The following is a 26314-nucleotide window of genomic DNA, read 5'->3' on the forward strand; positions in this document are numbered from 1 at the left end:
GAAGGTGGTTTTTTTTGCTTGGATTTTCTTGGGATTGATGCTTTTTCTTTATTCCTCTCTCTTCTCTGTATATTGGTAACGACACCCCTACCACTACTTTACGAGGTTGACAACCAAACACTACTTACCACTATTCTACGAGGCAACTACAAGTCCTCCCTGTTGACTACTTACACAACTACTCTATGTCTCTACGAGGTAACTACTTGCAACCAAACTGACCCTATATGAAGTCCTCAACTTGGACACTCATTTTGGATCTTCCCGCTTGTAGTTCGGCTGTACTGTAGATGTTTTCGCCGTCATTTTGAATCTTGAAAACTGTGTTGGGTTTTCAGAAAATAAATTGTTCTTTATCATAAGCACATGCATCTTATAAACAGTCATAGCATCGGACCTGGATGATTTCTTAGTGGAGGCTGCTCATTTTGGTTCCTTTTATATTTTTTCATTTATTATTAGGGATTTGCTAGGGACCATTGCAGAAGGCATTTCGCAGAACGGCTGTTGCATGAGAGGAGCCACCTCATGAATAAGACAAAATCTGTTGAAAATTGAGCCTACATGGCTTATCGCTAAATAAGGTAATAAATTAAAGAAGAATACAACAGACAACAACAGAAATCGTAGGTTTGGATCCACAAGAAGACCCCCAACCAAGCCGAAAGAAGAACCAGATCAAAGAAGCCAAGAGGACAAGAAAAACAGAGCTCAATTTTTTTTTCTTGACAAAGATAAACAGATTATATTAAAAACTGAGATTACAAATCCACTTCTTAAGGTAAAAGATAACCAGAAGACAATGAGTCTAGGAGTGCCCGGTTTGGCGAAGCTATCGGCCAAAGCATTAGCACTCTTAGGAATAAGGATAAAGGAAATGGACCAACACTCTCATCATATCTCTAATGTGGATAATGTACATGGCTAACCTCCATGGGCAATCTCCAATACCCTTGCCACAAAGAAATGATGCTAGAAAAGTGACCTTCCACCACAAGATTGCCACCCATCATGTCGCGAAAAGTACTTGTATACCCAACTGACGGACACACATCTCAGCCTTGGATGAGCCCATCAAACCGAATGGGCCTGAAAACAAGTGAGTGCCCCCACAACCAATGCCAGTGTTTCCTAGGTGACCTAGAGAGCAGCCATCAACGTAGAGCTTCAAAACATTGGAAAGTTCCTAAGAACGTTATCCACAGAGTAGCCTTGGCTAAAGCTTAACGAAAGCGGATTTGGCATCCTCATCAAGAAAGTGGCAGATTTCCTGAGGGAGGCTATGAAAACTGCATGAAGAGCTAACCCCTTTGTCCGCGAACCAATCAGCGCACCTATTCCCTTCTCTGAATATGTGAGAGATCTTCCACTCACGGTCGGCTAAAAGACATTTAATTCTGCTTATGTCTGATCTCCATTCTTCGGGGATAGAGCATTGGCCAGAGATTGCATTCACAACTATCAGGGAATCACTTTCAATCCAGATGGGCACAGGAGGGAAATGATTGGAAACGAACTCAAGACCATGGAGCACCCCAAGAACTTCCGCCACATTATTGTCAACAGGGTACAATTGTTTGCAGAAACCAGCAACAAAGCCGGCAGCGGAGTCGCGGATGAGGCCACCACAACCCGACCGAGAAGGATTAAGTTTAAAGGTACCATCAGTGTTCAATTTGAGCCAACCAGTCGGAGGGGCAGACCAAGGAACAAGGATGGTGTTCAAGGTTCTCAGAGAGGTACAAAGTTTCAACTTCTTGATAAAATTGTAGAATTCTTTATCATTGGAGAAGGCATGATGAGTTTCCAATTGTTTGATTAGAAGCTTGATCATTCTGACTGCAGAATTTCCAATTTTATCTGGGTGCGTTATCGGTTCAATGCCACTAATTTCTGGCTGCGGTGGCCCTTGAGATTGAGAAATATTCCTGGATTTTATTTCTGAAACCAGATGACCTGTCAATTAGATAAATAAATCAGTTAACCTAGAAAGCTCATAAACCCAAATTTGAAACTCAATGAGACAGTGACACATAATGACGAAGAAAGTGATTGTAGACAATAGCAATCAGATTGCAATACAAGGGCCTACTGAAACAAAAAAGAAAATGATTGAGATGCATTGCAAACAGAACTTGAATCCTTCTTGCCATCTATAAAGCACAGTAAATGTATCTGCCCCCAAAAGAAGTCCTCATCTATAATTCTACTCAACATCAAGGGCTGTCACTTCATATGGTACTAGTAAAAAAGGGGATGTGGTGTAATATCAAAACAAAACAGAAATCTTAAATTTCATTGGAAAAAGCAAGTAGAATGGGATATGGACATTAATAAGAAAATGGCATATTTAGGAGTTCCTAATAATTATATGTGAAATGAAACTATTTTCTAATACATTGTTATAGTCTCTTGGTATGCATGAAAGAGAATCTATCATTCATAAAAATGTAATATCTTATCGAGATTTAAAGGCTACTTATCCTTTTTTGGTTGGCTTCTGAAAGGTTTCTCGAAATTGTAAAAACACTTTGATAACACGTCAAATAATAATAGACAAGGTGAGTTAGTGAGATTATCAAAACATGGTTGTATGAATATCAGTTGCCTTTTCAAATAGTATTAATTTAAAATGAAAAGAGCACTGTTGGAGAGAGGGGGGTATACCTTGATTTTCTTTCTTCTTTTGTGAATTTTTTTTATTCCTCATCATCAACTGAAAGAACTAATGAAAAAAATTCAATTAGCAAAAGAAACCTGGAAATTAGAAGATACATGCATACATATATATAGGGGACTGATATCCATACAATCATGTTTTAATAATGGGATGAACTCACTTTGTATTATATTGTTTAATCAGTTGTTCAAGGCTATTACAATTCCCAAAAAGCTCTCAGAAGCCAATCAGAGAAATGTAAATCAAAATGATTCGTCCCATTGTCAAAACGTGGTCATAAGCATATCAGTAGCATATGTATGTATGTATTGTATGTATGTATGTACAGAGATTGAGAGAGTATACCTTGATTTTCTTTTTCTGTTTCTGATTTTTTTGTTTGTCATCAGTACCTAAATGATCAAAAGGAATAGTAACTACATTTTGAAAGAATAATCCTAGAATAGAATATTGGAAAAACTATTATAAGATTAACACAATCCATGTTATGGATGATGTAACCCTTCACTCATTTCAAGTATGTGAGTGTGTGCTTGATTGATTTAAAATCCTATTCGAGAGAGTGAAAAGTGGAGAGGGTGTGATGTTGAATGTAGAGAAGAGGTAAGGTTTAAAGCAAGAGAGGCTGCTTAGGAATCTTGGTAATTAGACGGGGAGAACCAAGGCACATAATAACACCCCCCCCCCCCCCCCCCCCCCCCCTCCCTGGCGGTAAGGTTTAAAGAAAGAGAGGAGGCTTAGGAATCTTGGTGGTTGAGTAATAGTTAGACGGGGGTGGGAGAGCCAAGGGCCGAGTCCTAGCGGTTTCTCATTGGGTAAATCTTTCACCAACTCAAGGCTCATAATATGCCCCCTACTCTATAGAGGGTTAGGATCAACCCTCTAACATTCTGATCGGAGGGTTAGGATCAACCTATGGAAATGCTTTTTGGGGCACAACCTATTTAGGCTGTGGCCCATCTAATGGACGGTTTGGATCATCCTATGGTGCGGGCCATACAGTACTTTTAATAAAGTGAGGAGTGTCCTCATCAAAATATGGTAGTGCGGATAACATTTCCCATTTTTTTTCCAAAGAACAATGGCTGTTTTTTACGTTGGCAATGGCTGTTTTTCATCAACCCAGGTATTGGCAATGGCTGTTTCTCACGTTGGAACTTGCTTGGGGAAGAAGAAAGAAAGGAAAAGGTGGTAGGTGAATTTGCTTAGGGATTAGATCCTACATAGTTGGTGGGAAAAAGCAAAGGGGGGGTATTTTCGTCCTAAATGGTCTATTTTTGTACATGACAGCCCTTTTTTTATAGATTTGAAATGTCCACCCTCTGTTCAGAATTTAGCATAAGCTTTGCATTTTTTTAATAATTTTCCCTACTATTAATTAAAAATTAAATTAGAGTTAAAGAGAGATGGCATACCTTGCTTTTCTTTTTCTATTCCAGAAATTTTTTTATTTTTTCCCACCACCTGTTACAAATAAAAAAAAAATCCAATGACAAAAAGAACCTTGAAATTAAAAGACAAGAAAAAGAGAGATTGAGAAACTATACCGCGATTTTTTGTGTCCTTTTCTGAATTTTCTGTTTGTAATCAGTACCTAAATAATCAAAAGGAAAATAAGTACAAATACAAAGAATAAACCCAGCAAATTGGAAAATCTACAATAATATTAACCCATTGCATCTTATGGATGAAGTAATTCTTCACTCATTGCAAATATGAGTGTGGTTGATTGAATTTAAAATCCAAATTCAGAGAGAGAGAGAGAGAGAGACGTCCAAAAAAAAAAAACAGAGAGGGCATTGATTTATATTTCTATACTAGAAACGCACATTTGATGCAAGCAAGAAAAGAATAGTGATTTCATTTCTAAAAGGGAATCATAGGATCGGACAAAAACACAACAAATTTAATCTTGAATTTAGTATCTTTTATGCTAAGGGTCATCTCGGCCCCTGCTATTTTGGCACAGACTTGGGGTCCGCTCTTTTTTACATATATATCTTTTTCAAAAAGAAAATTAATCTGAATTTCTTTAAAAAACATACAAGCGAAAGCCTAAATTAATTAGATTTTTTTATATTTAAAGCCTTGCTCTAATATTTCTAACTTTAAAATGCAACAAAAATTATATAAAGTAACTAAAAGAACAATCTTGGGGTTCTTTAAAAAATCATAAGCAAACATAATATCAAAAAGAAAAAAAAGGGGGGGGGGGGTGGCGCAGTGCACGAGGCTCCCATTGCGGGGTCAGGGGAGGCTAATAATAATTCTTAAATTTTATTGGAAAAAGTAAATAAAATAGGATATGGAACAAATTTATGAAGAAAATGATATGTTAAGAAGTTTCTAATAATTAGATTCATAATATGAAATTATTTTTTAATATGCTACAAGTAGTATAGTCTCTCACCATGCAGGAAACTGGAAAGGGGTATGTCCTTGAGAACAATGTAATATCTTTCGACAGAATTTTTAAATAATATTAATCAAAAATAAATAACAGGCATAGAGAGAGGGATGCCTTGATTTTCTTTTTCTTTCCCTGAGCATTTTTTATTTGTCATCATCACCTGAAAGAAATTAAAAAAAATCCTTCAATTAGCAAAAGAAACCTGGAAATTAAAAGATACAAAAAAATTGAGAGTATACCTCAATTTTCTGTTTCTTTTTCTGAATTTTTTGCATGCCATCAGTTCCTAAATGATCAAAAGGGAAAATAACTACAATTATAAAGAACAAGCATCAAAAATTGGAAAAAGTACAATAATATTTACGCAATCCATCTTATGGATGAAGTAATCCTTCACCCATTACAAATACAAGAGTGTGGCTGATTGAAATTAAAATACTAAATGTGAGAGGCAGAAAGAGAAGAAGAGACATACAAATGAATGCATGTATTCAATAATGATTTTAATTCTAAAGATAAAGAATCATAGGATAGCAAAAGAAACCTCAAATTTTCTCCTGAATTTCTTTAGAAACATACAAATGAACGCATGTATTCAATAGATTTTTTAAATTAAGATTTTGTTTCAATAATTTTAATTTTAAATTCACACAAAATTTTTAACAAAAATAACTAAATGAACAATCTTGGGGTTCTTTAAAAATAGTACCCAAATGTAATACCAAAAATTAAAAAAAATTAGATTCATAATATAAAACTATTTTCAATATGTTAATATAGTCTCTCAATAAGTATGAACCAGAAAAGGAATGTGTTCCAGAGAATTTTTCAATTAGAATTAATTAAAGATAAAATAACAAGTTAAAGAGAAAAAAGAGGGTATACCTTGATTTTCTATTTCTTTTCCTGAAATTTTTTTATTTGTCAACATCACCTGAAAGAAATCAAGAAAAAAACTTCAATTAGCAAAAAGATATAGGAGATTAAAATATGATAAAAAAAGATTGAGAGAGTATACCACAATTTTCTTTTTCCTTTTCTTGATTTTTTGTATATCATTACCACCTAAACGATCAAAGGGAAAAATAACTAGAATTAGGAAGAAAAGGCCTAGAAAGTTGGAAAATCCACAATAATATTAACACAGTCCATCTTATGCATTAAGTAATTCTGCACCAGTTGCAAATACGTGAGAGTGTGGTTGGTTGAATTTAAAATCCTAATTGAGATAGAGAGAGAAGATCGGAGAGGGTGTGACTTTTTAAATGTAGAGAAAGGGGGTTAAATAAATAGAGAGAAGAAATGCTTAGGATTCTTGGTGGTTGAGTAATAGCCAAATGGGGGTGGGAGTAGGAATGATAGATGCAAGGGCCTTCTTCATGCAAAGGCTAAAGAAGGGCCCTTGAATAGATCCACGTCTTTAAGTGCAACCGAATTCAGTTCTCAACCAACTTTAAAATGACGTGGATCTATTCAAGGGCCCTTCTCCGGCCCTTGCATAAAGAGGGCCCTTGGCATAGATGAGAGCTATGAACATGGTTCTAAAAGTAGGCTAAAACCTATATGTTTTGACCAACAAATGTTGGTGTCAGTCTGCACCAACAAAATCTCCATGTACAAATATCATTACAGGATGCCAAGCACCATGTAGGTCATGTCAGTTGATATTGGTAGTATTTTGGTCATGTCAGCCGAAACAATACAAATCCACATATTATAGCCCTGAACTTGGGTCATAATGTCATTTCGACTGAAGTGCATCCTCCCCATATGTTGTTTTTTGTGTTTTTTGTTAATTAATGTGCATTAACATCGAAGAACATGAAAACACATAAACCAACATTGATTTGACGCTTTTCACAATGATTACCATCATTTTTTCAAAATATGGGAATTTTTATTTTCAAAATAAAACTTGTGTGGTTTTATGTTAGTTGTCGTTTCCAAATCTATTGATTGACAGTTTTTTTTTTTCATTTCAAAAATATTGATTTTATTTATTTTTAAATGCTTTAAAAATAGAGAAAAAAGCTAATCAAATATCTACCTTAGGCACCATGTAGGTCATGTCAGTTGATATTGGTAGTATTTTGGTCACATCAGCCGAAACAATAGAAATCCACATATTATAGCCCTGAACTTGGGTCAAAATGCCATTTCGACTGAAGTGCATCCTCCCCCCCCCAACACACACACACATCCCCTTCCTTCTTCTTCAAGAGATATGTTGTTTTTTGTGATTTTTAATGCTTTTTGTTAATTAACATACATTAACATCGAAGAACATGAAAACACATAAACCAACATTGATTACCATCATTTTTTCAAAATAGGGGAATATGTATTTTCAAAATAAAACTTGTCTGGTTTTATTAATGGTGATGATATCCCCCCCCCCTTATAACGTGATTTGACATAAAGTTGCCCACTTTTCACGTCAAATCAGGTTATAAGGGGGGTGTGCACGTAATGCAGGGGGTGAAAATATCATCTCCCTTTATTATATGTTAGTTGTTGTTTCCAAATCTATTTATTGACAGTTTTTTTTTTTTTTTCTCATTTCAAAAATATTGCTTTTATTTATTTTTAAATGCTTTAAAAATAGAGAAAAAAGATAATCAAATATCTACCTTAGGCATTAATTTTATTGTATGTTAGCGTTGTTGCTCGATCTACCAAATGAAGGAGTCATTTTTTTCCATTTCAGAAGATTTTTATGTTATTTATATTTGTTAAAAAAGATTTAGACATAGGAAAACTATATTTCTGCTAATAAACTAATCAGACAAGCATGCTAGGTTTTGGTTTTATTATATGTGAGTTATTCTTTCTTAGTCTACCGATTGACGGAGTCAAATTTTTTTATTAATTATAGAATTTAATTATTTTACTAGAAAATACTTTTAAAATAGTTTACATATTTAAAATATTAAAAGATAATAAATAAAATTTTAACATAATAAAAAAGAGAATGGACATAATTCATACTATTCTATTGTTATATATTATATTTTATACTATCATAACTATTTCTGCATATTTTAGTGTATTATGTGGTATAAGATACTAGTATGTGTCACTAGTATTTGTATTACATACATCTGGAATGCGGGGTTTATGTAATATGTAAAAATAGCTTTTTTATGTGGTGTTTATGTATTTTTTTCAGATTTATCAGTGTCAATCTATCATGATATCAATATTAACATGCCACCAAGTCAGGATAGGGAAGATGATACTGTTTAGAAACATGAGCAACCTATTGATGGCAATAGGCAGAAGACACAGTGCACCATTGTAGGGATAGAGGGTGGCCGATGGAAGTGTTACAAGGTTAAAATGACATATTGCAAATGGTATTACAAATATGCAAAAGTGCCCACAAGCACCTTAGGAGGTTAGGGAAACCACGATAAGTTTGTTGTTTTTTTTTGTTTTTTTTTGGGGGGGCGGGGGGGGGGGGGGCGGGGTGGGGTCGGGCACAATGAAATAGGACTGAGAAAAATAAGAGGGAAGAGTAGTTCATGAAGGCTATGTTAGATAGGCTGTGACTGAGCGGATCGAATGGATGATGGTGATGATGAGGGCCTTGTATGCACATATGATGATGTTGAGGGACGGAGGATGAACTTCTCTAAGCAAGACTAGCTCATCCATACACGAGGCAAATGGGAATAGTTCGAAGGGAGGTGGGATGGGTCACAGGTGAGGAGAGAATGGGAGGGAGTAGAAGGAAGCCACAAGCAACAGGGTTGAGATGAATGTAGTGACTCAGAGAGGAGCATATTCCCATGGAAATGGTGGCATACATGGGGGGAAAGGAAGGTTAGTGGTATGTTTGGGAATGCGAGGGAGAAGGCTAGGCTGTCCTATTTTAAACTCTTATTCTTGAACGGCATTGTTGCCCATTATGCAAAGAGCATATATATTTAAAATTTCATTGATGTGGCTGGCAATGTGGTGCTAGGAGTGAAGGCCCCCACTCGACATGAGGTGATGAACAAGGAATTGCCTAGGGCTGCTCAATCGGTTATAACTGAACCGAAATACCATATTTTAACTAACCGAAATAATTTCGGTTAGTCAAAATCAGTAACCGAAACCGAATTTTCTCCGGACCGAAAGTAACCGAACCGAAATTAACATTCTGTTAATCGGTTAGTTCGGTTATAACCGAATTAGGCTAAACTACATCTTGTGGAGGAGAGGAAGGCGAGCTTCGGTGGATCGGAGAATAATCCCCAAAAATAAGAGTAAGCGATGGAGGCGGAGAGGCGGAGGCCGCGGAGTTGTTGAGGAGAGAGAGCGGAGAGGCGGAGGCCGCAAAGTTACCGTTGGAGTCTTGGAGGCAGCGGTGAGCCGGTGAGTTGCAAACCCCAAGTCCCTAATGCCGTGAAGAGGGAAGACTGAAGAAGATGAGTCGAGAAGAACAAAAGTATAAAACCCCAGAAATTTAGAACTGTCTCGAGTCTCTCAAATACTTCAGTTTTTAGTCTTTAACTTTTTAACTTTTTATTTTACTAGGCACAGCCCCTTAACAGCTAAGCCTTGAGTCAGAATTATATGAGTTGCAGAGTTGGGGCTGTCCCAGGTAAAAAATGGGGGTTGATGATTTCCCTTTAAAACTAATTTTAATACACCTACGCATAAAAAATGGACAAAAAATATGTCATTCACTAGAAAGCGACAGATGCTACCTACGCACCCATACACCTGCCCATAAAAAATGGAAAAAAAATCATGTCATTCACTAGAAAGCGACAGATGCTACCTACCCACCCATACACCTGCCCATAAAAAATGGAAAATAATTCATGTCATTCACTAGAAAGCAACAGATGCTACCTACCCACCCTCCATTATTATGTACTAAAAAAGATAGAAAATGATAGGAGGACCTCATCTCACTTGGCCCTCAAATATTAAAAGCTAATTCGGTTACTTCGGTTAGCCATATTAGTTACTATTAGAAACCGAAACCGAAAACCGAATAATTCCTAGTTTTAAAACCGAAACTGAACCGATTTTCTAGGTAACCCAACCGAAACCGAAAAACCTAATCGGTTCGGCCGGTTAATTCGGTGTTAACCGAATAGTGCACACCCCTATAATTGCCCATGGAAAAGAAAGATCTAGACAACTAAATGAGTGTGCTAAAGAAGCAGAGGGCGGTCTGGGCAGAGTATGGGGTGGCAGTTCCATGAGATAGTTGGACTGGTCCCAAGAGATAGTCAATCATCAATTTTACGGTGTACTACGATGGTAAGAACATCTTTTTGAGGACTGTCGAGGCATCTGGCGTGGTCAAAGATGCTAATTTCATATATAAGCACATGGTGGAAGTCATTAAGGAGGTGGGCAGGAAAAATGTTGTTATGATTGCCACTAACAATGTGAGCAACTTCAAGAAGGTTGGAGAGAGGAGAGAGGCACTTCTAGTGTGGACAATGTGGGAGATGGAGATGATTGTTGTGGCATTGTCGCAAGTGAGACTTATAGGCCCCTTAGCCCATTCACAATAGCGTAGGGTTTTGATCACGCCACATAGGATGATGATCAGCGTGCACGATCACAAACACAGCCACAAACACAAATACATGTATTTCAACAATGATAGAGGTATCGGGATAATTTTTATCCAAAAAAAGGAGAGGTATCGGGCCAGCGATGAAGATGACTACTTAGACACTCATTCTCGTTGCGGCACCACCAGTACTTGATGTTCATGCCATGTACTCACACAAGATTACAAATGCAAGTTTGACCATAATGTGTTTGATCATTATCTCTACTAGTACCAACAATTCTATGGGGTTAACATGTAGTGGCAGGACAAAAGGAGTACTACTTCATTTAGTACCAAATTCGTCAGCAAATGCACACTGACCATCATAGCAGGCATAGGGATTATGGGTTTGGGATAGGTAGTATGGTCATTATATTCACTACTTTGCATCCCACATAAAGTGCTTATGTTGCACTTGCCAACTCAGTATACTCCTCAATTATATTGTACTATATTATGGAATTAATTAATGGACTGGATTTCTTCCTATATTTTGTGTTTATGTGGTGTTGATGTTTATGTGGTCGTATACATTTTCAGTTAAAATAGGTCTTATTATTTCTATCACGTGCAGCATCACATGTCACTAGGTGTTTGAACTTGTTAAACCATTATGAAAGATTGCATTGCTTATGGGATGGTTTTAAAGCGTTCAAGTGTGCTTAACTATTCCAGAATTTTCTGAAGTTTCATTTTAATTTTCCATAATTTACATATGTTTCCATACACTTCCGTGATTTTTATGGGATCCACCAACAGGCATGATCGAAAATAACAAGTTTCATTTTCTGTCGCAACCGACCTTCATACTGAATCCGACTTATGAGAGGAAAAGAGATGGGGAGAGGGAGGGTGGGGGTTACTCTTAGAGAGACCATTATTGAGAGAGAGAGAGAGAGGAGGGGGCCTATGAATTTGTTTTAAGGGCCTATGGACGGTCCTTCTATCAAAATTTAAACTTAGTTTTTTTCTATTTAAACTTAGTTCACTTTATATATACTATTAGTAAAAAAAGGCATGAGTGATGCACGCGAACAGATAAAGAAAAATAGAAAAGATTAATGACTTTAATTCTAAATAATGAGCAGCATAGAATAGGAATAAAACAACAATTTGTTTGAATTTCTTAAAAAAATTCAAATGAAAGTCTAAATTCAATCGATTTTTTATATTTAAACTTTTGTTATAATAGTTTTAGTTTTAAATTGAAACAAATTTTATATGCAATAGCTAAATGAACAATCTAGAGGTTCTTCAAAAACAAAAAATAAGCACATGTAATATCTAAAAGAAAAAATAAAAATAATTCTCAAATTTCATTGGATTTGGACAATAGCAAGAGTAAGTTGACATGTATCGGAGTTCCTTTTAATAAGATTCATAACATGAAACTAGATTTTTAATATGTTATTACAGTCTCTCAATATGTATGAAACTCAAAAGAAATATGTCATCAACAATAATGTAATATCTTTTAAGAGTTTTTAAATAGTATTAATTTAAAAAAAAAAAAAAAAACAGAGTTAAAGAGATAGGGCATACCTTGATTTTCTTTTCCTTTTTTCGAAATCATCGCCGCCTAAAAGAAAGGGAGAAACCAAAAACTTCAATTAGCAAAAGGAGCATGGAAATTAAAAAATAGTGTTGAATAATTATATGGGAACCGAGAGTGGAACCGAACAAATAGCATCTTCCCACGTTAGCAATCTTTTCCATTTTTTGCAATGATTTGTGAACACGGACACGAGTGTCGCGTGTCGACATGGACATGGAGTGTCTGACACGAAAAAACCCCAAAATTTAGAAATGGGGACACGACTAAAATAGAAAGTATATATAATCATGATTTGTGGATACAGATTCATGTGTCCAGTTTTGACATGGATACGAAAATTGTCTAACATGGCAACATCTAAAAATCTAGAAATGATGACACATACATGCATATAAAATTACTAATTACTATCATAATTTCTAACAATATAAATATGATATTCATTTAACAAACTAATAGATCTTAGAATTAATCAACAATAATCTAAAACAAACATGAGATGACCAAATAATAACATATTCATCAATTTAATCCAGTTCTCTTTCGTCTCCAATACTCAGTGAGAAAGGGAGACCAATATGATAGAATGAATATAGAATTGGGACACGAGTTTATTTAGGGGGAGGGGATATAACAACAAAACAGAATGTCACGCTTGACACGATACAAAAACATGTCCACACAACCACATTAAGTCTACGACTTCTAGAAATACATATAAAAGTGTCCAAAGGAGTGTTGATATGTGTGGACACACGTGTCGTGTCGGACACGACAGGACATGTGTCGGCAATAAATTCAAAGTGTCAGCTAAATCATAGGTTTTTAGGCTTTTTGTTTCCTTAAAATGGCAAAACTACCTCTCCTACGCCATGTGGCGTGGAGGGATTTATTCGGTTCCCCTCTCGGTTTATGTAACAGCACTCTTTAAAAAAAAAAGAGATTGAGAGAGTATACCTCGATTTTCTTTCCCTTTTTTGGAACTTTTTGCTGCTCAGCGATGCCTAAATGATCAAAAGGGAAAACAACTACAATTAGAAAGATAAATCCTAGAAAATTGGAAAAACTACTACAATGTTAATACTATCCATCTAATAGATGAAGTAATCCTTCACTCATTGCAAAATACATGAGAGTGTGAGATTGATTGAATTTAAAATTCTAATTGAGAGAGAGAGAGAGAGAGGTGAGGGGGGAGGGGATAGAGGGTGGGATGCTTTAATGTAGAGAAGAGATTGTGTTTAAACAAAGCGAAGGAGGCTTAGGAATCTTGGTGGATGAGGCATAATTGGAAGGGTTGGAGTTAATAGAGTTAGAGAGAGGGGCATCTCTTAGATGGGAGTTATGAGGAAAAGAGTTGAGAAGAGGCATGGCATAGTGGGGGTTGCACTTAGAGAGACAGTTATAGAGACAAATAGAAGAGAGGGGAGAGAGGGGGAGTCGAGGGAGGGAAGGGTTTAGTTTAAGGGAGATGCATAGGAGCAGACGTGGGTGATGATAGGATGGATGTTACAACGGTTTGAGTGTGAGAGAGGTAAATAAATGAAGGGTTAAGAATCTTTTTGTACAAAACTAGAACTAGCTTTTTGGGTTTTATGCCCCTAAAAGGGGTGGAGTCTTCGCTTTATATAGTACTACTAAAAAAGGGCATGCATGATTCCCAATCAAAAAAAGAAAAAACAAGAAAGTAATAATGATTTTAATTCTAAATAAAAAGAATAATAGGACAGCAAAAAAAGGAAACAATGTTAATCTTGAATTTCTTTAAAAAAAATTAAAATGAAAGCCTAAATTCAATAGATTTTTAATATTTAAACTTTTCTTCTAATAGTTTGCTCCATTGTGAGCCTTGGGGCAACGTTAAGGTTGCTCCATTGTGACCTGGTAATTACGGGTTCGAGTCACGAAAACAGCCTCACTGCAAAGCAGGGGTAAGGCTGCGTACATCTAGCCCTCCCCAGACCCCGCAATGGTGGGAGCCTCGTGCACTGAGCAAATGTAATATTAAAAAGAAAAAAAACTAAGAATAAATTTCATTGGAAAAAACAACGAGCATAGTTTAAGGACATTATTGGTAAGACAAAATTAGGGAAAAAAATCACATGTTTAGGAGCCAATAAGTTGATTCATAACAGAGAGAATTTTTAAATAGTAATAAATAAAAATTAAGTAACAGCGTTAGAGAGAGAAGGTTTACCATGGTTTTCTTTTTCTTTTCTTGGAAATTTTCTATTTTTCATCATTGCCTGAAAATTAAAGAAAGAAAAACTTCAATTAGCAAAAGGAGTATAGAAATTAAAAGATATATTGAAAACATACATTGAGAGAACTTACCATGATTTTCTTTTCCATTTTCTGAATATTTTGTTTCTCATCGATACCTAAATAATCAAAAGGAAAACGAATAACTACAATAAGAAAGAAAATGTTTAGGAGTCTAATAAATTGATTCATAATAGAGAGAATCTTTTATATAGTATTAAATAAAAATTAAGTAACGGAGTTAGAGATAGAAGGTTTACCGTGGTTTTCCTTTTCAAAAATAACTTCAATAAGAAGAAAAAAGTTTAGGGCTCTAATAAATTGATTCATGATAGACAGAATTTTTTATATAGTATTAAATAAAAATTAAGTAACGGAGTTAGAGATAGAAGGTTTACCATGGTTTTCTTTTTCTTTTCCTGGAATTTGTTTATTTTTCGTCATCGCCTGAAAAATATAGAAAAAAAAACTTCAATTAGCAAAAGGAGTAGAGAAATTAGAAGATATATTAAAAACATACATTGAGAGAGCTTACCTTGATTTTCTTTTCCATTTTCTGAATTTTTTGTTTCTCATTGATACCTAAATGATCAAAAGGAAAAAAAAATAACTACAATAAGAAGGAAAAAGTTTAGGAGTCTAATAAATTGATTCATAATAGAGAGAATCTTTTATATAGTATTAAATAAAAATTAAGTAACGGAGTGAGAGATAGAAAGTTTACCATGGTTTTCTTTTTCAAAAATAACTACAATAAGAAAGAAAAAGTTTAGGACTCTAATAAATTGATTCATAATAGAGAGAATCTTTTATATAGTATTAAATAAAAATTAAGTAACGGAGTTAAAGATAGAAGGTTTACCATGGTTTTCTTTTTCTTTTCCCTGAAATTTTTTATTTTTCATCATCGCCTAAAAAATAAAGAAAAAAAAACTTCAATTAGCAAAAGGAGTAGAGAAATTAAAAGATATATTAAAAACATACATTGAGAGAGCTTACCTTGATTTTCTTTTCCATTTTCTGAATTTTTTGTTTCTCATTGGTACCTAAATGATCAAAAGGAAAAAAAATTACAATAAGAAAGAAAAAGTTTAGGTGTCTAATAAATTGATTCATAATAGAGAGAATCTTTTATATAGTATTAAATAAAAATTAAGTAACGGAGTTTGGGGCTAAAAGGTTCTCATATCTCTCCTTGGAGATTGGGGCTTTATTTCAAGAGATTCGGGATAGATTGGGGTTGGCTTATGTCTCTTTCCTCCATGTCAGGCGGTCTGCTAATGGGGAGACTGATAGATTGGTGAGAGAGGGGGTATCTAGGGAGGGTTTAAAACATTTTTATTTCCTCCCTCCATAACTCCTAATTGCTTATGTTGTATTCCTCCTGTTATTTCTTTGCTCGTTGTATTTTGGGACCTTCTCGGTCTCGTTTTTAATGAATTCTTTCATCATTCAAAAAATAATGATTAAGTAACGGAGTTAAAGATAGAAGGTTTACCATGATTTTCTTTTTCAAAAATAACTACAATTAGAAATAAAAAGTTTAGGAGTCTAATAAATTGATTCAAAATAGAGAGAATTTTTTATAGAGTATTAAATAAAAATTAAGCAATGGAGATAGAAGGTTTACCATGGTTTTCTTTTTCTTTTCCTGAAAATTTTTTATTTGTCATCATAGCCTAAAAAATAAAGAAAAAAAATCAATTAGCAAAAGGAGTATAGAAATTAAAGGATATATTAAAAAAAAAACATATGTTGAGAGAGTTCACCTTGATTTTCTTTTCCATTTTCTGAATTTTTTGTTTCTCAGCGGTACCTAAATGATCAAAAGGAAAAATAACTACAATAAGAAAGAAAAATATGTATACAAAATTGGAAAAAAGTACTACAGTAATAAAACAATCCTCCTTATGGATGAAATAATCCCACTCGCTGGAAACACATGAGTGAGACGTTGATTGAATTTAAAATTGTAATTGATGAACGAGCACGGAGGATGTGATGCTTTGATGTTGAGAAGAGGTAGCGTTTAAAGAAAGAGAAATGATGCTTACAAATCTTGGTGGTTAAGTAATAATCAGATGGGGTGGAAGTTAGAGTTAGAGAGAGAGAGAGAGAGAGAGAGAGAGAGGGAGGTAGATATAGAGAGGGAGAGACGTGGTTAAATGGGAGTTATAAGACGAAAATAAATGAGAAGAAGCATGGGAGGGTGGGAAGGGGTTTAGTTTGAGAGAGAGCTGCAAGGCAAGATGTAGCCGGGGTAGCCGGGGGGGGGGGGGATGAAAATTACAATGGTTTAAGAGAGATAGATAAATGTAGGGTTATGAATTTGTTTAAAGGAACTACGCCGGTCCTCCAATCAAAACTAAACTTAGTTTCTTTTTTTCATTTTCTTTTTGTCTTTTTTTGCGGGGGGGGGGGGGGGGGTAGGAAGGGTTTCAGTTTATATGCAGTAAGAGTGAAAAAAAAGCATTTAAATGCACCCAAGTAGAAAAAGAAAAAATATATATAAAATAATAATGATTTAAATTCGAAATAAAAAGAACCGTATGATAACAAAAGAAAAATCAACAATTTTTGTCTTGAATTTCGTTAAAACACATACACACAAAAGTCTACATTTGATATATAAAGAACCATAGGATAACAAAAGAAAAATCAACAATTTTTGTCTTGAATTTCGTTAAAACACATACAAACAAAAAGCCTACATTTGATAGATTTTTAAATTTTTTTTTTTTTTTCTAATAGTTCTAGCTTTGGGACAAAGGCTTTGTTGAGTTGAGTTGAGAATAGTTCTAGCTTTAAACTGTAAAAATTATAAAAAAATAACTAAATGAACAACCTTGCCGCCTTGATTTTTTGTTTTTTTGTGAACCATTGGCTCATTTTGTCTTTGTAATTCCTCTTGTTCTTTGACCATCTCCGTTTTTCATTATAATATCTGGCTACCATTTAAAAAAACAATCTTGTAGTTTTTCAATAAAAAATAATAAAAATTATACGAAATAAATAAATAAACAATCTTGAGGTTTTTCTAAAAAAATAGTACGCAAATGTAATATCAAAAAGAAAAAAAAAGCTACTCTTAAACTTCATTGGAAAAGCAATGAACATAGGATATAGATATTAGAAAGACTTTATTATGAAGAAATGAGACGTTTAGAGTTTCTAATAATTAGATTCAAAATATATGACTGTTTTTAACATGTTAAATATAGTCGCTCAATATGCAAGGAATATGACATTGGCAGCAATGTAATATCTTTCAATATATATTTTTTAATAATTTTATTTTTTTAATAATATTAATTAAAACTAAAAATAGAGTTAGAGAGAGAGAGAGAGAGAGAGAGAGATGGGTATACATTGATTCTCTTTTTCTGGTCCTGAAATTTTTTTATTTGCCATTGTCACCTGAAAGAAAGAAAAGGAAAAAAAACTTCCATTAGCAAAAGGAGCCTAAAAAATAAAAGATAAAATAAATAAAGATTGACATAGTATACCTCGGTTTTATTTTTATTTTTCTGGATTTTTTGTTTCTCATCAGTACCTAAATGATCAGAAGGAAAAAATAACTACAATTAGAAATAAAAGGCCTAGAAAATTTGAAAAACTAATGGATGGAGTAATCCTTCACTCATTGTAAATATGTGTGTGGTCAGTTGAATTTAAAATCCTAATTGAGAGAGAGAGAGAGGATGGGGAGGGTGAGATGTTTTAAAATAGAGAAGAGGTAGTAGGATTTAAAGAAAGAGAGAGAAGGTTTAGGAATCTTGGTGGTGGACAGGTGGAGTAGTTGTTGGATGTGGGTTTGAGGTAATGTTGAGAGAGAGAGAGAGAGAGAGAGAGAGAGGGGGGGGGGGGGGGGGGGGGGGGTATACCTTGATTCTCTTTTTCTTTTCCTGAATTTTTTTTATGCATCATGACCTGAAAATGAAGAAGGAAATTGAATTAGAAAAAAAGGTGTATGGAAATTAAAAGATAAAAAAATCCAGAGATTGAGAGAGTATACCTCAATTTTATTGCACTTTTCCTGAATTTTTTGTTTGTCACCAATACCTAAATGGTCAAATGGAAAAATAACTACATTTAGAAAGAAAAAGTTTGGCAAATTGGGAAAATGTTAAGAGAAGGGTATACCTTGATTCTCGTTTCCTTTTCCTGGAATTTTTTTATTTGTCATCATGACCTGAAAAAAAAAAACTTCAACTAGAAAAAAAAAAGGAGTATGGGAATTAAAAGACAAAAAATCAAGAGATTGAGAGTATACCTCAATTTTATTGCACTTTTGCTGAATTTTTTGTTTGTCACCAGTACCTAAATGGTCAAATGGAAAACTAACTACATTTAGAAAGAAAAAGTACGGAAAATTGGAAAAAAACTATAATATTAGGACAATCCATCATATGGATGAAGTAATCCTTCACTCATTGCAAATACATGCGTGTGTGGTCGACAAAATTTAAAATTCGAGTTGAGAGAGAGAGAGAGAGAGAGAGAGAGAGGATGGTGTGATGTTTTAACATATAGAAGATGTAGTGTGTACTGAATTATCACACATGTGCATGTCACTAGTGGAAAAAGGGTAAAATCATGGAAACAAACGGAAACTTTAAGAAGTACTAGAATATTCTTCGTTTTACCCTTTTTGCCACTTAGCGTTCCCTTGTACCTTTCAATAGTCCCATCTGCCTTGGATTTCATCTTTTAGACCCACCTTCATCCAACTAGATTTTAGTGAGCAGGTCCTAACTCCCATGTTTCAAATGTTTCTGTTTCCATGCTGACTGAAACCGAAACCAAAACCAAAATTTTAAACCTTAGTTGCAACAGAGAGATAAAAAGAGATACATGATGGATTGTGAATTTCTTTTAGGAATTATGATTGTACCCATCAAGCAAAAACTTTTTTTGTTTTCTATTGCCCCCTGAAAAGAAGCAGGTAGTTTTGCTTTATATATAATGTAAATTTCTTTATAGCTATTAAATATTTTAAAGAGGCTTAAGAATCTTGGTGGTTGAGTAATAGTCGGATGGGGCAGGGATTTAATGTTAGAGAGAAAGAGAGAGATGTGGCCTAGATGGGAGTTATGAGAGGAAAATAGATGAAGAGGCATCCGAGGGTGAGGGTATGTTACGAACCTAAATCAGTTCGTAACGGATTTGATCTTCTTACAAGGAAGATCAGCCTCTTGACCCACTTCGAGGGAAGGGTCGTTCGTCCTTTCTGTGAAAACACAATTTCTGGGATAAATTTTGCATACATATTTTATTGATGAATCTATCAAGTAGCAGTTTGAGTGCACCAACAACATGGCAGAGTACGAAGCTTGTATAGTCGGACTTGAGGAAGCTTTAGCTTTGCAGATTCGAGACATTGATGTGTTTGGGGGTTCTATCTTAATCATTTGCCAAATTAATGGGCAATGGAAAACTCGAGAAGATAGATTGATCCCTTATAACACGTATTTGGAATCTTTGGTCAAGAAGTTCAAGAACATCACATTCACTCACTTGTCAAGGACCAGAAATCATTTTGTTGATGCTTTGGCAACTCTTGCTTCGATGTTAGACATTTCTGCAACAATGGAAGTTCAGCCATTAGTTGTCAGATTGCAGTGGGCCCCAGCTCATGTGAATGCAATAGAGATTTCAGCCAGATGTTCAGATGGGAAACCCTGGTATATAGATATCAAGAATCTTATTGCTGGTAAAGGGCATCCTCCAAAAGCTTCAAGCAAAGAGAGGAAGACTCTTCAAAAGTTGGCTGCCAACTTTATTATTTGTGGTAAAGAGCTGTACAGAAGGTCATTTGATGGCATACAACTCCTGTGCGTAGAAGAAGACAAAGATGCAGAGCTTCTTGAGCAGACCCATGAGGAAGTTTGTGGACCTCATATGAATGGAAAAATGTTGTCTAGAAAGATTTTGAGACTTGGATTCTATTGGTCCACAATGGAAGCAGACTGCTTCGCATTTGTGAAGAAATGCCATAAGTGTCAAGTCTATGCAAATCTTATTCATGTTCCTCCTTCGGAGTTGCATTCTTTAACTTCTCCATGGCCGTTCTCAGTGTGGGGAATAGACTTCATTGGAAAGATTTATCCAAGATCCTCGAGCGAACATGAGTACATTCTGGTAGCTATTGACTATTTTACATACAAGAAAAGAGCCACAAAACAACCATGATTCACATCCCTATAAAATCTCAACTATCTCTTATCTTTACTTTATTAAGATTTATCACTAGACTCCTAGACTTTTCCTAGACTAACCTACCAATACCAGACAAACATAAAGACTCCAAACACTCATAAACTTATGCATGCTTGAGCCACGTCACTATGCATATATGCAAGTATCGGGGTAGTACACAGAGAGATGATTAGACGCACAGAGAGAGATGATTAGATATACACACACACACAAACAAAGAGAGAGAGAGAGAGAGAGAGAGAGAGGCGGGCGGGTGGGAAAGGGTTTAGTTTGAGGGAGAGGTGAGAGAGATGTGAGAGGGGTAGGATGGAAGTTTGAACTGTTTGAGAGAGAGAGAGAGAGAGAGAGAGAGAGAGAGATGAAGGGTTGTGAATTTGTCTGAAGTATCTATGATCGGTCCTATCAAAACTAAAACTTAGTTTTTAGGTTTTCTATTGCTCCCCTAATTAGATAGCTTATAGATGTAAATTTCTTTATAGTTATAAAGTACCTACATTTTAAGGCTCTATTTCTACTCGTAAAAAAATTCATAAAAGCATGTATTTTATGTATGTGTTTGCATCTTGAGTGTGCCATATATTTTTTACACCGTATTATTGGAGGGTTAGGATCATCCTATAGAGATGATTTTTGAAGCACAGCTTATCTACAGTGGAGGCCCACAAATGAATGGTTTAGACCATCTAAATATATGGGCCTCACTTGTACTTCTATTGCCAGTACTTTTCCTTACAAAAATACGACCACACATCAAATGAAGGAATTATATAATGTCAGAACATATTTTTCCATGAAAATATACTAGCAACCAAAGTACAAGAGGAAAGGGTTCCTGCTAACGTTAGCAGCTAGCTTAGCTGCTAATGTTAGCGTAAAACAAGGGTGGGCCACATTGTTGGGCTAATCCTAAGCATTCATTTGAAAGGCCCCATCATGGATGGGGTGTGTACCAAAAATCAGCTTCATTGGATCGTCATAGGATGTCCATTTGTGGGGCTGAAATTGGACAGATACTGTTTGTCCACTAATCTGCCCATTTTTTCACCCGACAAATGGACACCCTAAGATGATCCAATGGAGCTGATTTTTTGTGGACACCCTAACCATGAAAGGGCCTTCCAAATGAATGCTTTGGATCCCCCCAACAATGTGAGCCCACCTTGTTTTACGCTAACGTTAGCAGGGACCCTTTCCCTAAGACGAATATATTTGGATATTATAAATCATTCTTTTGCTGGTCCCAATGGTAGATAGGTCGTGTGTAAAAAATCATGTCCATGGGATGATCCTAATGCTTCCATTTGGGGAGATTTCTATATAGTCGCTTTTTGAACTTTTTGATCTGTCCACCGAATATATTGAAGGGTTAGGATCATCCTATGGAGACAATTTTTGACACAAAGCCTATTTATGTTAGGGACCACCAAATGAATGGTTTGGACCATCTAAATACGTGGGTCCTATTTGTACTTTTGCTGCCAATATTTTTCATTGGAAAAATACATTCGGATGGCATATAATTCATCTTATTATTTACCATAAAGAGATTTTATATAATGTGTGGGTGCATGTCTTCCCACCAAAATTCGTTAACTCAAAAAAAAAAAAAAAAAAACACCTATCTCTATGATATAACCATTCATTTGGTGGTCCCCACCGTAGATAGATTGTGCCCCAAAAATCTTCTCCATAGTATGATCCTAACGATTCGATTTGCAGAGGTTTCTATATCATTGCTTTTTAACTTACAGCCATCCATTTTTTTGAATGGCAAGGGAATAATATTATTAAAGGGAAAGACAGAGGCCCACGACCGAGATGGTCAAGGTGACAAAAAAAAGACAAGAATAACTAACATCATAGCAGCAAAAAAATAAATAATTTCCAATGCCGCCCTACCGACGCGGGCACGCGTCAGTCTATCTCCATGGTTGTTAGCTGATCTTTTCGCATGTTGAAACCTTACATGAAAGTCAACTATTCTCTCCTGGATCTCATCTACCAACTCAACAATTCTCCAGGGATGAGGATGTCTACCATCCATCCACCTAATCTGTAGGGAATCAAACCGGGTAGAACTCGCCCCTAAAAGCTAACATTTAGACGGAGGGTGCCCATTCCCTTATAACCCAGCCCCATCCTCATCACTTTACCGATGTGGGACTATTTTCTTTTGCGTGGAACCCCAACAATCTCCCCCTCCACTCGAAAGCAACGTGGACCATCTCGACCCTCCACGCGGCGCAACGTGGGAACTACGGGATCTTCTCCGAGGGAATTTCACTGTCCTCGGAGGCATACCGGGGTTACCGAGATCTTCCCGGGAGTTACCACGCCCCAGCTCTGATACCATTTGAAGGGAATCAAACCGGGTAGAACTCACCCCTAAAAGCTAGTTGTTAGAGGGAGGGTGCCCATTCCCTTACAACCCAGCCCCATCCTCATCACTTTACCAATATGGGACTATTTGCTTTTGCGTGGAACCCCAACATAATCACATTGAGTGAATCTCCCTCAACAATCAGTCTGTTTTGGGTACCTTCATTTGAAATTCGGATACCTTGTAAGATCACTTTAAATTCATAATCATTAGAGTCAGTAACCCCAATTGGCCCAGAGAAAGCCCATCTGGTCATACTTCGATTGTCCCATAGGACCACCCCCACCCCCCCACCCCCCCACACACACACTCCAACGGGCCCCAGGTTGCCCAAACTCGAACCATCAAAATTGAGTTTTAGGAGACCCTGAACAGGAGGAACCCCCATTAAGGAGAGGCAGCCTCCTTATCACAACTAGAGTTGTTATGGGTGATCTGGAAGGAAAGAAATGATAGAATTTTTAGAGGCATATCTAAAAGCTCGCATTATCTGTTCATCAAAGTTATTTTCCTCTCCATCTCTTGGGTTAAGATTCTCCCCTGCTTCATATTCAACTCTAGTTCTGATCTATGGAGAAGCTAACTCCAGCTCTGATCTATGGAGAAGCTGGCGAAGCACAATCCTTTGGAGAAGATTGTTGGGGTGTGACCTATCCACAAGGGTAAATTACAAATGAGTTGCTTGGATCATCTAGATAAGTGCACGCTCGCGCACACACACACACACACCTATCTTATAAAATCTATGCCATAAAATCCATCAAACAATTTCTTTTTGAAATGTCCCCCATCATTTTGACATCAGATTTTGAAACAAGAATCATAATATTTAAAAGGAAATAATGTTTCCATCCTGTTTATGGCATTTCCACCCCCTTTATTTTTCTTCGTCCTGAAAAATGATTTAATTTTTAGAAAAAAGAGGATGAAAGCCAATGAAAATTACAAAAAAATAAAAAATTAAAAATAAAAAAATTAAAAGCAATTTCTAATACAAATAAATATTTCCAAACATTTTACTATATAATAATTACCATATTAAGTATCCAAAAGAGGAAGCTGGTATCTAAACCCCATCCATTTTGGAATCATACACCCCCTTTTAGCCTTTTACAGTGTTACAACTGTAAGATGTCTATTTGATCTAAACCATACAATTAGGATTTGTAACAATAAAAACACTATTACATCCCTCTCTGTCTGAAGACACTCCAAGCTATATAACCAGATTTTTTAGAGTTCTGCCCATCATCATCTCTAACAAATTAAGCCATATTGTCCTAGATGTTAGGATACATGCTTATCTGATAATTATTTCAACCTCATATGATTAGACCGACACTAAGGCCCTGTTTGTTTTGGATTTTGAGAATCGATTATGAGTCCAAAACTGATTAACCTAAATTTGGACTCCAATAATCAGTTTTAGACTTACAATCGGTTCTCAAAATCCAAAACAAACAGTGCCTAATTACCCAATATCTTAGCTAACTAAATTACACCTACCCAATATGCTCTCATAATCACTTCCTCAATTGGGTATACATGATAACCTCACAATCAATGGAAGCCCAAAAATTGTTACAACTCCCAAAACAAGGGGTCTATGATTAAGAAAAATTACCTGGTGTCCTGTAAGCAGGATTGTGACCGACCACCGGCTTGGACTTAGGACTTCCTCCTCTGCCTCCGCGGGCTCCGCCACCACGCCCCGAAAAGCTCGCGCCATCACCGAAATTTGGGCTTGATAAAGGGAGATCAAGGCCTGAATTCCTAGACTGATGTGGGTTTTCAGCATTGGTTCTTCCTCTCCCTCTAGATCCTACAGTCTGTACTGAATTGGTACTTCCTCTACCAACAGAGGCCTTAGCTTGATTTCCTCCTCTGCCTCTGTGGGGTCCACCACGGCCGGAAAAATTCGTAGACTGAAGTGGGTTTTCTGCATTGGTTCTTCCTCTACCTCTAGAGCCTTTGGCTCGTGCTCTACTACTACTAGATTCATCTGCCATGGAGGAAGAAGAAGAAGAAGAAGATGAAGGGGAGTGGGAAGAAGTAGAAATGCCTTGGTCTTATTATATGTCTGAATACCAAACCAACGGTACAATTATTGGATAGTCGTGCATCTATGGTGGGTCCCATGGGTGGACCTGCATGAATACCTTCCTTCACCTTTAAAAAATAAAAAGCAAAAGAAAAGCAAAGCAGTTACTTTTTTTTAGCAAAGCAAATCCACCTGTTACTCATTTTTCTTTTGGGAAATGTTATCAGCACTACCATATTTTAATGGCCCGCACCATAGGATGATCCAAACCGTCTATTAGATAGGCCATGGTAGTGCCGATAAAATTTCCCTTTCTTTTTCTTTTTTTCGCTACTGATATTGGCACTATCATGTTTTTTGTTTTGGTATATTTGACGGAATCTTTGGTGGAGAGCGTACCCACCCAAGACTCCAAGAGGTGGTATTCTGATTACCGCCTCCTCTCTCTCTCTCTCTCTCTACAAAAAAAAACTCTCTTTTACTATTCAGAAAAAAAAAAAGAAAAAAAAGATAGCCCACTGTTTTATGGAAAAATACAAGACCTGTTGCAGGGATTTCTAGCTTTGTTTTAGGGCTTTTCTGGTCCCAGTATTTTAGTGTAGGAGATGTAGATATAGATGGTGTAAATATAAGAGATTTGGGCTACTTTGTATGCTCGAGAGGTGTTTGAAGAAATGCCTGTTAGAGATTTTAGTTCTTAGAATGCAATGATTCCAGTGCTTGCCAAACACTAGAATCGGACTTGAGATTCCGTTTACAAGGGGTATTGGAATGGGAAAGTAATGTGATTGCAATTCCAATTCTTGATTCCGACAATCCAAACGCACCCTTATCCTCCGTTTGGTTGCCAGTAAAAATTTTGTCCTCGGAAGTTTTAGTAAAATTTTGGTCCCATCCCATGTTTAGTCGCCTTTTAGCCCTAGAATTTTTTTAATCCCACTCTTGTAATGATTGCCTTTTCATCCCATCCCAAAATAATCCCGGGAACCAAAATAATCCCAGGAACCAAAAATAAGCAAAAGGAAAGGGGAATGATATCAGAACCATGTTTTGATAATTGCACTAATTCATCTTGTCTTTTATTATATAAAGAGCTGTCAAAGGTTACTCAGTTCCCAAAAAGCTGTTACAAGCAAATTAAAAAGAAAAAGACAAGCTGAGTTTGTGCAATTATAAAAACATGGTCGTGTCAACAACATTA

General features: G+C 35.9%; 1 protein-coding gene across 13 annotated transcripts; it reads right to left on the reverse strand.

Moving 5' to 3' along the window:
- Positions 1–545: 545 nt before the first annotated feature.
- On the reverse strand, positions 546–25157 carry LOC143884688 (uncharacterized). Of its 13 annotated transcripts, none has more exons than XM_077388400.1 (29): positions 24697–24837; positions 19149–19263; positions 18747–18793; positions 18617–18665; positions 18489–18535; positions 18358–18403; positions 17980–18026; positions 17842–17890; positions 16243–16289; positions 16104–16152; positions 15473–15519; positions 15336–15384; positions 15198–15221; positions 15009–15055; positions 14872–14920; positions 14734–14757; positions 14546–14592; positions 14409–14457; positions 13169–13215; positions 12199–12235; positions 6109–6155; positions 5976–6024; positions 5330–5400; positions 5202–5250; positions 4228–4274; positions 4096–4144; positions 3026–3072; positions 2668–2725; positions 546–1956 (listed from the first exon to the last, which is right to left on the reverse strand). In XM_077388400.1, the coding sequence occupies exons 2-29, from the start codon at positions 19162–19164 to the stop codon at positions 1217–1219; spliced, it is 1974 nt and encodes a 657-aa protein (XP_077244515.1). In that variant the 5' UTR covers positions 19165–19263; positions 24697–24837; the 3' UTR covers positions 546–1216. The 13 variants fall into 13 exon arrangements, with proteins under 13 accessions (XP_077244515.1, XP_077244514.1, XP_077244513.1 ...); XM_077388399.1 differs by having other exon boundaries at positions 18489–18559; XM_077388398.1 differs by having other exon boundaries at positions 19120–19263.
- Positions 25158–26314: the final 1157 nt, after the last annotated feature.

The sequence above is a fragment of the Tasmannia lanceolata genome, unplaced genomic scaffold (assembly GCF_043159265.1).
Source record: "Tasmannia lanceolata isolate RefF3 unplaced genomic scaffold, GAP_Taslan_0.1 ptg000008l, whole genome shotgun sequence".
NCBI lineage: Eukaryota > Viridiplantae > Streptophyta > Magnoliopsida > Canellales > Winteraceae > Tasmannia > Tasmannia lanceolata.